The 11,365-nt window shown below is 39.6% G+C and overlaps 1 protein-coding gene and 1 pseudogene across 2 annotated transcripts; one reads left to right on the top strand and one right to left on the bottom strand.

Annotated features, from left to right (window-relative positions):
* Positions 1 to 781: 781 nt before the first annotated feature.
* On the top strand, positions 782 to 4,663 carry LOC146526020 (UDP-glucuronosyltransferase 2A1-like; annotated as a pseudogene).
* A 2,121-nt stretch (positions 4,664 to 6,784) lies between these two features.
* LOC146526021 (calcium homeostasis modulator protein 6) lies at positions 6,785 to 11,182 on the bottom strand. Of its 2 annotated transcripts, XM_085163730.1 has the most exons (3): positions 10,631 to 11,182; positions 9,573 to 10,449; positions 6,785 to 9,374 (listed from the first exon to the last, which is right to left on the bottom strand). In XM_085163730.1, exons 2-3 carry the CDS (start codon positions 10,035 to 10,037, stop codon positions 9,222 to 9,224), a joined length of 618 nt encoding a protein of 205 aa, XP_085019856.1. In that variant the 5' UTR covers positions 10,038 to 10,449; positions 10,631 to 11,182; the 3' UTR covers positions 6,785 to 9,221. The 2 variants fall into 2 exon arrangements, with proteins under 2 accessions (XP_085019856.1, XP_085019845.1); XM_085163719.1 differs by having other exon boundaries at positions 9,573 to 11,182.
* Between the last annotated feature and the right edge of the window lie 183 nt (positions 11,183 to 11,365).

An 11,365-nucleotide genomic window follows, 5' to 3' on the forward strand; every position in this document is an offset into this window, starting at 1 on the left:
TAACTGCCGAGAACATTTTAGTGAGTGTCTGTATGTGTGTGTTCACACAACTGTCATTGCTAAGATATGCTTGACAAGTGTCAACAGTTACCCTTTTTATATGCTTTGTTGGTTAATCTGCTATCTAAATTCTGCAATATTTCAGTGTCATTTTTAGAGATATGCATGTAAAGGAATCACTTAAAAAGTGATTCCTTTACATGCATGTACTGGGGGTTCTAATGCACATGGGCCCATTGGGTTTTATGAGACACTATTCACTTACCATGATACTGCAGTACCAAAGTCCTGCTTAGGTTTAAAACTCTAATGGTTGGTGCATGCTGGTCTCTCTGGCAAAACTGAATTTGAAATTACACAGTCTGCTAAAAAGCTAACAATATATTTTTACCTACTTTTACCTACAAAAACGTAATAGCTTTTGGGACTGGTAGTTATATGTATTTTCAAGTTAATTGTTAATTCTACCACAACGTTCTTCCTGTGGTTTGGATTCTCTTCAGGGACACAGGTTACTTAGCTTAATAGCTTATATATGCAAAAACCTAAGTTACTTTATAGACTTCACAGGCTACTTGAAAACATTCAAAGTTTTATTTTAAAGCTTATTATTCTTTACATTTTTGTTATTAAGCTGATTGGAGAAGGCTGCACATACTACAGCAAACACACAGTCATAAAACTCATTGACATAAAATGAAAATAACAATTGTTTAATTGTTGTAATTGATTAATAAAACAGAAGATTATATTGAGCTTTTTTCCAACCTTTAGAATTAAAATGCACTGGACCTGCATTTTGATCAGTTTCTGCTGGCTCTGCCCAACGTTGGTTCATGCTGGGAAAGTGCTTGTTTTTCCAGTGGATGGGAGCCACTGGGTAAATATGAATGTCATTATTCAGGAGCTACATTAAGGGGCCACCAGGTTTCCGTTGTGCGTTCAACAGACAGCTTGTACATCAAGGAATCCTCCCCATTCTATACTTCAATTACGCTCGATATGGAGTCAGGGTTTGATGAAGACTTTTTAACAGCATTTATTGCAGAACTGTTGGACATCCAGAAGGGAGGGATGTCTGTCTGGAAACGCTTTAAACTGGAAATGGAACAAGCAAAAAAAACCTCTGAAGTGCAAAAGAAACAAAGCAAATTGATTGAAGGGCTTCTTGAAAACAAAGAGCTTATACAGTCACTAAAGGATGCAGAATATGATCTTGTCCTGACAGATCCTGCCACACCAACAGGTGCCATACTTGCCCAATACCTCAAGTTGCCTCTTGTTTTCAATGTTAGATGGACTAGTCAGGGTGAAGGCCACTTTTCAATTGCACCATCTCCTCTCTCTTATGTTCCCATAGTAGGGAGTGAGCTATCTGATAAAATGAGCTTTTTTGAGAGGCTGCTAAATGTCCTAATTTTTGGTTTCGCAGAATATCAGATTGCCCAGTATTTGCTACCATGTTATGAGAACCTCATTGAAAAATATTTTGGTCCAGACACAGACTACTTATCCATGTTTCAAGCTGACCTGTGGCTAATGAGAGTGGATTTTGTGTTTGAGTTTCCACCATGCCTAATGTATATGGGAGGGTTCCAGTGCAAACCAGCAAAACCGCTTCCACAACATTTGGAGGACTTTGTGCAGAGTTCTGGAGAACATGGTGTGATCCTCATGTCTCTGGGAACTTTGATTGGAGAACTACCCCCTGACTTAGCTGAAGCGATCACTGCAGATTTTGCAAAATTACCCCAGAAAGTCATTTGGTGGTATAAAGGTGACAGGCCAGGCACTCTGGGTAACAACACTTTGCTGGTGGACTGGATGCCACAGAGTGACCTATTAGGGCATCCTAAAATAAAACGTTTTGTGGCTCATGGGGGAACAACTTGTGTTCAAGAAGCTATTTATCATGGAGTCCCTATTTTAGGACTTCCTCTGGTTTTTGATCAACATGATAATTTATTTAGAATCAAAGAAAGAGGAGCAGGGAAAGTCATAGATGTTTTTACTGTGAATGAAGACATTTTCTTTCAAGGTATTATGGAAGTCCTGACTGATCTCTCCTATGGGATGAACATGCAGAGACTTTCCAGGCTGCACGGAGATCAGCCAATAAAGCCACTGGACAATGCCCTCTTCTGGATAGAGTTTGTCATTAGACACAAAGGTGCAGCTCACTTACAGTTTTTTCTGAATGCTTAAACCCTAACTGTGATTCTTATAGCACAATTCCTAAAACTATTAATACTTATAGCAAAACCACTCACTGAGTTTGCAAAACTAAAAGCACAAACACTGCTTTGCACTCAATTTGCAATTTTGTAACACACACTTTGCAAAACTGTAGGCACAATTCACTGCACAACACTCTTTTTGCAGAACTTTAAACACAACTCACTGCTTACACTCAATTACCAAATTTCCAACACACTCCTAGCAAAATTATACACATGTATGGGTATCATTAAAACTATTTTGCCAACTGTCTGGCACACTTTCACATGTGAAAACTGTTTTAGATAATTAGTCCACTTTGCAATCAGCCTAAGCACTATAAACAGGCCACAGGTAAGCTGTCTATGTGGAGTACAATGGAAGGAGCAGTAAGAGTGAGAAGAGTGAGAATCAGAGGAGGCCGAGGGAGAGGACGTGGAAGTGAAGAAGTTGGAGGAGGAGGATGTGGAGGTGAAGAAGTTGGAGGAAGAGGACGTGGAGGTGAAGAAGCAAGAGGGTTAGAGGAAGTTAGAGGAAGAGGACAAGGAGGAGCAAGAAGAGGACGAGGAGGGGAAAGAGGAAGGGTAAGAAGAGTAAGAAACAGAATAACTGATGACATCAGAGCTACAATAGTGGACCATGTCATCAACCATGGGATGACCCTGAGGGAAGCTGGCCAACGGGTTCAGCCTAAACTGAGCTGCTACACTGTGGCAAGCATCATTAGGACATTTCGAAATGAGAATCGGTAAGTACTTTGTAGCACTGCCATACTCTAATGAGAAACACAACAGTACCATACATGCAAAAATACTGAAATTGTTACTTTACAGAATTGCTAGACGTCCAGATGTTGGGGGCAGAGGCAGAATGTTCACTCCAGAGCAAGAGACCCATATAGTGAACATGGTGATTGCCAATAATGCAATAAGACTGCGCGAAATACAGCAGCGCATAATTGATAATGACACCATCTTTCAAAATATACACAGTGCAAGCATTTCTGCACTAAGTCGTGTATTTGCGCGCCACAGAATAAGAATGAAGCAAATTTACAGAGTTCCTTTCGAGAGAAACACAGAACGTGTAAAGCAACTGCGATATGACTATGTGCAGGTAAGCTAGTGTCATTGGTTCTGAATTTGGAAGTGCATACTGTAGTGCTGTGCATGGGCCTGATGTGTTGCATTTGTTTTGTCTTGTCCAGAGAGTGATGTAACTAGAAGCAGATGCAACGGGACATGAGCTACTTTTTGTAGATGAGGCCGGTTTTAACCTCAGTAAAACCAGGAGACGTGGCAGGAACATTATTGGACACCGTGCCATCATCAATGTCCCAGGACAACGTGGTGGTAACATAACCATGTGTGCAGCTATAAGCCAAAATGGTGTTGTTCACCATCATGTAACCATAGGCCCATACAACACTGCACACATTATTGCATTCCTGGACACCTTGCATGACATGCTCACTGTTCAGAGACCAGAGCAGACCCGATATGTCATCATATGGGACAATGTTAGTTTCCATAGGGCTGCTTTGGTCCACAACTGGTTTACAGACCACCCATCCTTCATGGCACTCAACCTCCCTCCATACTCTCCATTCTTAAATCCCATCGAGGAGTTCTTCTCTGCCTGGCGCTGGAAAGTGTACAACCGTCATCCTCATCAACAGGTAGCCCTTTTACAGGCAATGGAGGAGGCATGTGGAGATATTCACCAGGCATCATGTCAGGCCTGGATATGGCATTCAAGGAGATATTTTCCCCGGTGCCTTGGACTGGAGGATATCGCGTGCGATGTGGACGAAATTTTGTGGCCGGACCCAGAAAGACGACATGATGTAGGCTGATTGTCTTTTTTTTCCCTTTTTTTTTGTGAAATTCCTATTTTGTGTTCTGACTTTGTCTTGGTTTTGATGAGTGTGAATAAACAGCAATACTTGAAGTTTGGATCCTTGTATGTTTACATGACACTATGACAAAAGTGTGACCTCAAATTGACATCTGTACACAGAGAAAGCAAAAGCCAGATGTGTTTTGTATTCATACCATCAGTGTGCAGTTGGCGCATTGTGTGCTTAGTAGATGATGGCTTGTGTGTACTGTTTGATACGAAAACACCATTTTTACGAAGGTGTGAAGAGTTAATCTAGCTGTGTTCGCTTTTGCAAGAGAACTACAATGTTTTGATAATTGGGTGACAGGTTTTCTTATTTGTGTGTAGAGTTTTGCAAAAATAGCCAATAGTTACAAAAAATGTGCTTAAGCAATCAGAAAAAACTGTAAGAACTGAATCCTACAAACTGCCCTGGTATTCCTACCACTCTATAGATGTGATACTTTTCTTAGCTGCAGTTGTGCTGGTTATTCTGGGCACCTTTGCTCTCTTAATAAAATGCCTATGCTCTATGTTCCTGAGGACAAAGCGTAAACGTGATTAAAAAGAATTAAAATGGCAATTACAGTTTTTTCTGAATGCTTAAACCCTAACTGTGATTCTTATAGCACAATTTCTAAAACTATTAATACTTATAGCAAAACCACTCACTGAGTTTGCAAAACTAAAAGCACAAACACTGCTTTGCACTTAGTTTGCCATTTTGTAACACACACTTTGCAAACCTGTAGCTACAATCCACTGCACAGCACTCTTTTTGCAGAACTGTAAACACAACTCACTGCTTTACACTCAATTTCCAAATGATCAATGCACTCCTAGCAAAACTATACACATTTAAGGCCATTATTTACACTATTTTGCCAACTGTCTGGCACACTGTCACATGTGAAAACTTTTTTAGATAATTAGTTCACTTTGCAATCAGCCCAAGCTCTATAACACAGGTAAGTTCTGTGTGTGGAGTACAATGGAGGGAGCAGGAAGAGTGAGAAGTAGAGGAGGCCGAGGAAGAGGACGTGGAGGTGAAGAAGTAGGAAGAAGAGGACGACAAGGACAAGGAGGAGCAAGATGAGGACGAGGAGGGGGGAGAGGAGGACGAGGAGGGGGGAGAGGAAGGGTAAGAAGAGTAAGAAATAGAATTGCTGATGACATCAGAGCTACAATAGTGGACCATGTAATCAACTGTGGAATGACCCTGAGGGGAGCTGGCCAACGGGTCCAGCCTAACTCAAGCCGCTACACTGTAGCAAGTATCATAAGGATATTTTGAAATGAGAATCGGTTAGTACAGTCACTTTGCACTAAGATTTGTAGCACTGCCATATGCTGATGAGAAACACAACAATACCATAGATGTAAAAATACTTAAATTGTTACTTTACAGAATTGCTAGACCACCAGATGCTGGGGCAGAGGAAGCATGTTCACTGCAGACCAAGAAACCCATATAGTCAATATGGCGATTGCAAATAATCCTATACTTGGTAATAAACACTTGTGTTTGTTTTGATGTGTGTGAATAAACACCAGTACTTGAAGTTTGGATCCGTCTATGCTTATGGATCTATGACAAAAGTATGAGCTCAAACTGACATAGCCTACGTTGTGCACAGAGAAAGCAAAAGCCAGATGTGTTTTGTATTCATACCATCAGTGTGCAGTTGGCGCATTGTGTGCTTAGTAGATGATGGCTTGTGTGTACTGTTTGATACGAAAACACCATTTTTACGAAGGTGTGAAGAGTTAATCTAGCTGTGTTCGCTTTTGCAAGAGAACTACAATGTTTTGATAATTGGGTGACAGGTTTTCTTATTTGTGTGTAGAGTTTTGCAAAAATAGCCAATAGTTACAAAAAATGTGCTTAAGCAATCAGAAAAAACTGTAATGTAAAACTTTAAACACGTAAATCATGAAATATTGTACTGTCTTGTGGTACTGTGATTTGATGGGGATGATAGATGTCTAAAAAGTAAGAAAAAGAATATACAAATAATTCATTATTTTAAAATTGTGCATTTTATTAGTAAATAAATAACTTAGTTAAGGCTGACCATATTTGATTAAGTGTATTTCACACTACATCCTGTCAGTATATTTCAGTGTCTTTCAGGATTTATAGGGCTTTGATATACTGTATTGTATTGTATACTCATCCAGGCTGGAGAAACTGATCAGGAAGGCTGGCTCTGTGGTCGGCATGAAGCTGGACACTCTGGTGACAGTGGCAGAGGAAAGGACACTAAAAAAACTGCTGGACATTATGGACAATGCTGGGCATCCTCTGCACACGGCCAAAGACAAGAACCAACAGACTTAAAAACTCCTTTGTCCCACACGCCATCAGACTGTTTAACTCCTCTTTGGAGGGGAGAGGGAGGGGAAACAGGAGGACAAAGGAGAGGGGAACAAGCAAGCTGTAGTGCCTCTTCACTTCACTGTGCAATACTTTTTGTGCAATACTTTTTGTTAATAGTCAACGGTGCAATAGACCTCAATACTTGAAATGTGCAATTCACTTGTATTTTTATTTTTATTCCTATTTATTCCCTTCGTATATTTTATTTATATATGTCTCTGTATTTATATATGTGTATATATATATATATATATATATATATATATATATATATATATATATATATATATATATATATATATATTCTGCTCACACTCTGTAACTTCTGTCGGTGCTGTGCTTTTGGAAACCGAATTTCCCAGAGAAACCCACCCGAGGGATTAATAAAGTTTTATCTTATCTTACCTTATTGTATGTAAAGTCAAATCACAGTCTATATGGATTTTACTTTTACCCTTAAGTGAAACAAACAAATAGCTGTTGTCACTATAGAATTAAATAAAAGTGTGACCAAAGTCTATTTGTACTGTTCATTAACTTCTGTGCTGTGGAGAATCTGCTCTCATTTTCTTCTAATCATCTGACTTTACGAGTTTAGTGACTCCATGTGACTTCACTCTGTTCAGCTATCTTTGAAAGGTTTTCTTAATTGCAGTGTTTTCCCCTGCTGTGGTCTGGAATCCTATGCACACTACAACTATTACTAAAGGGAATATCTGGAAAAACATGCATGCATCCATTTTCTGAACATGGATGCATGTTAAGAAAATCATCACTTCAAGTTGAAGGGATGTTGGAGCCTATCCTAGCTTACATATTGCGAAGGCAGGGTACACCCTTGACAAGTCACCAGCCCATCATAGGGTAAGCGCTTAGAGACAAACAACCTTACAATCACATCTATAGCCAATTTAATCACCAATTAACCTAACAAGCATGACTTTGGATCATGGGAGGAAGCTGCACCTAGAGGGAGCCCACACAGGCTCAGAGGAGAACATGCAAACTATGCACAGGAAGGCCCCAGTGAACCAGAAAAGTTCTTGCAGTACTAACCAGTGCATCACGGCACTGCTCTTGTAGGTGAGGTTTCATAACAAACAGCTACACCATTTGCCATTTTATCACTGAGATTACTAGAAGTTACAAACCATTCATCCTGTGTAAGGCAAATTTACCACTCGTTTCAACAAAAATAAGACAGAAAGAAATGAAGTAGTTTGAGATTCTTAGTTGTCTGACTACATTAGTTGGCCAATGAATATGACATCCTGCTGTGTCTAAGAGTGAGGGGAGTGGATTAGTTAAAGGCAACAACGTCCTCAGGGCCAAACAGGAAGTTTTGAATAAGCCACCCCTCAGGATGAACATGCTACATTTTCAACACTTAATAGGTTTAACTGCCACTTGGGGAACATTTTAAAGCAAAAGAAAATACAATTCAGAGCTAAACTACTGCTATTACCATCAGCTTTGTGAGACCTGGTAAAGACCTTCAGGCTGCAGAGGTGCACCAGTCTTTAGGATAACAATTTTCCAATTGCTTAATTATTCATTAAATTTGACTAAAGTCCTAAAGAGTAATTTTACAACAGCATTTTTTAATTCAAATAATATATTTTATCTAGGGCTACATAATTTGTGTAATGCAAGCTCGAAAGATTCTACGTTTTGTCTTCAAGAGCCAATCAAACTGAAAGACAACTCAAATTCTCAAGACCGCAGGTTTATAAGGGCTATAACAAATGACCATACAGAGTATTTTACTTCAATAAATAAATTTTTTATTACAAAAAGATTAAAAAACATACAGGAAGTATTGTTATAGAAAGTATGTCAATGGGAAACAGGTGAAACATTAAGAATTTCACTTAAGTCTGAATTTTTACTGTTACCAAAGAGTAAACATAACGGGGGTCTAACATCTTTTGCTACAGGAGGGAAAACGAGAAGTGAAGTTTCAGTTTAGAGAAGTGAAATTTTCACATTCTTCTTTTAGCAATCACACATTAAAAAAAAAAAAACAATAGTACAAGTCAACTAATGTTAGTCGGATCAATATTAGCTGCCTGGTGGATTTCACTTGTGTTAAGATAAAAACACAAACAAACAAAAAAATAAAAAAAAACTTGATTACATGACAAAGTGAAATATCACTTTTAAGGGCAAAAACAAACATGCTAAAAATTAAATGCACATACGTGTGCAGTAAAATAAGACTGGGGTTAAGAACTAGCTAGCTAAGGACAAAAATTCCAAAAACAAAGAGACGTTTTATTGAAAGTAATGGTGCTTAACAGTTTCTCTTCCTGCTGGCTCCTGCCTTGTCATCAAGTAGTCTAATAAAACAGATGAATCAGCTGAATTGGCGATCGATGTACTAATCCATTACTTTATGTAGCTTTTGCAGACAAGACACGAAAAGAAAACCATATTTCTCAAAACACACCACAAAGTTTAGGTAAAACAAACAACCCCCCCCCCCCCCCCCCCACACACACACACACACACACAATACATTACAGGACAATAAGAGATTTCACTAATATTGATATTATATGCATATTTATGAGGCTTCATTTGGCAGCATCAGTGGCTATTCAAAAGGCACTGTATATCCCGCTTCCATGAGGAAAATACTCAAATGGTACAGCAGTTACAAAAACGTATAGTAAATGTTTGTTCCAAGTATTTACAAGTATCCGTGCCAGCAGGGCAGGTGTGGTGGGCGGTGTGTATCCCCTCAAGATGTCCGGGTCCTTAGAGAGCTCATCCTGAGCACAGTGAGCTCAGCTACATTTGCATCCTGCATCTCCACATCTTGTTGGCAGCTTTCTCTGATTACATACACTATGAGACCCATACAGATGAAAATGAGGAGGACTATGCCTATAACCTAGGGTACAGAGGAGCACCACTTTGTTTAGTAAATATCAACATAAAAGGCATCATGTTGGTCAATATTGTCTATTAACAGAATGTTCACAGATGTAACAGCAATGAATATGATCTATAGAGTGCATACTCAGAGATAAGTGCTCTCATTGTGTTCATCATACGCAGTGGTTTATTAACAAAAAAGTAATCTACTCACCTGAGAAAACACAAACAGCTGTTGTGAGCGGAGCATTAGTTCTTGTGTGGTGACATCTCCCTCTCTAATTGGCTCACACCATTTCTGTGGAGCTGCCTTGTCAACTAGTACAAATCTACCCTCCCAGTCTGTCATAGCACAAGCAAAGTATTGGCCATCGAGGAACAATAAAATCAGCCACACGATAGCGGGAACAAAACTGGAGAGGGACACAGTTTTCCTGCACCACATATCACATCTGCATCCTTGAATGATCAGCATCAAAGTGAAGGCCATGACGGCAGGAATGATGAAGAATGCTGATGAAAACAATCCGTTCCATTTAGGACTGCAAGGACACTCAAACTCCAGCTCCACCAGCTTCTCTAGTCCCATGAGGATAAAGCCAAAAGCCACATTTGATACCAGAGGACTGTTACTAAGTTCATTTTTCAGCCTGGTAAGCCATTGTTGTCTACTTTCCATACTAGATTGACCAAAGAATGAAGACAGTCGTTGTAAAAAACCCAAAAGAGGATCCTCCGTTGTGAACACATTGGCAACAGCTAAGTGATGCGTAATTAACGTATCCAGGGGTAAGTTTTCCCCTCAGGCAAAATGCCACACTTCCACTCTGATTGGTTTTGAACAAAAGAGGGTGTGCCGTCTGCTCTGACATTTCTATAGCTGATTGGGCTTTGTGAAGTTTCAGGTGGGGTTACTTTTTAAATGTGGTCTTCCATGGACAAACTGGAGGGAGGGCTGTAAAGTGGAGGGAAGTTTGTTCTGCAATTGAGCAAAGATTGGCATTTTCCAACAAAACACCCATGAAGGGGTAGCCATATATCCAAGGGCAGGCTTTTACATTGAAGAATCAATTTGCAATCCACAATTCACACTGCAACAAAACAAAAGGGAAAGGATTTCAAAATGAAAATCATATTCAGCTAAATAAAGGACACATAATTTACCACACATAGCTACAGTTGTTAGTGCTTGAAGTCCTCAAGCGTTTCCCCCATTTGCTACAAGTGTTTGGAATTACAAAAATGGATGCAAGTTGACACTTTTCTCTTTACCTCTACTGACCACGGGAGGTCGCCCATGCAGCGGGACGGCGCAGATTAAGGATAGAAGAGGATTACAGGAGGCCATGTTGAACTTTCAAGGGGATGTGGTACATACAGCTCCAGAGCACCCAGGCTAGGGATGTGATGACATAATTTATAAATGACCTCAGTGGGCTCAAGAGCATCACCATAATCTCCTCACGTTAAAACCTGACAGTATTTAGGCGCAATGAATAAAGGTCAGGAAAAACACCACTGATGAAAACTAAATTGCTTTCAGCTGATCTTCATATACACCTCAACTTATTTATAAAAAAAATCAATTATTCATACTCGTGTTATGGCAAGCACTTGACTACTGACCTGCCACTTTATAGGAGACGTTAAGTTTGCAAGAGTTGTGGAACGGAGTTAGGGAATTATTTAGATTCAGACTGTAAAACAGTTATAGAAATAACTCTGAGAGGGACAAACATCCATTTCTAATGAGACACTATGAACATGAGCACCTGTCATCTCATAGAAATAATAATAATAATAATAAACTGTAATGGCTAAAGAGGCACATAATTACTGTCTGAGTTGCCAACACCATCAATTAGCTACATAGGATGTGATTTTGTGTATTCGTTCACGGTCATAAGCGCACTGGGCACGCGCAGCCTGTCGTTGCTGCCGTCGGTGTCCTACCAGCATCTGTTCCTCTTTTGGTATTAAAAATAGACCGGTGCTGATAACAGACTT

This window comes from Neolamprologus multifasciatus, chromosome 1 (assembly GCF_963576455.1).
Source record: "Neolamprologus multifasciatus chromosome 1, fNeoMul1.2, whole genome shotgun sequence".
NCBI lineage: Eukaryota > Metazoa > Chordata > Actinopteri > Cichliformes > Cichlidae > Neolamprologus > Neolamprologus multifasciatus.

Excerpts from the sequence above, each read along its gene's own strand:
- LOC146526021 (XM_085163730.1), bottom strand. The coding sequence starts at position 10,037 with ATGGAAAGTAGACAACAATGGCTTACCAGGCTGAAAAATGAACTTAGT. Across the intron at positions 9,375-9,572 it reads AGCTGTTTGTGTTTTCTCAG|GTTATAGGCATAGTCCTCCT; the intron begins GTGAGTAGATTA and ends TCTGTACCCTAG.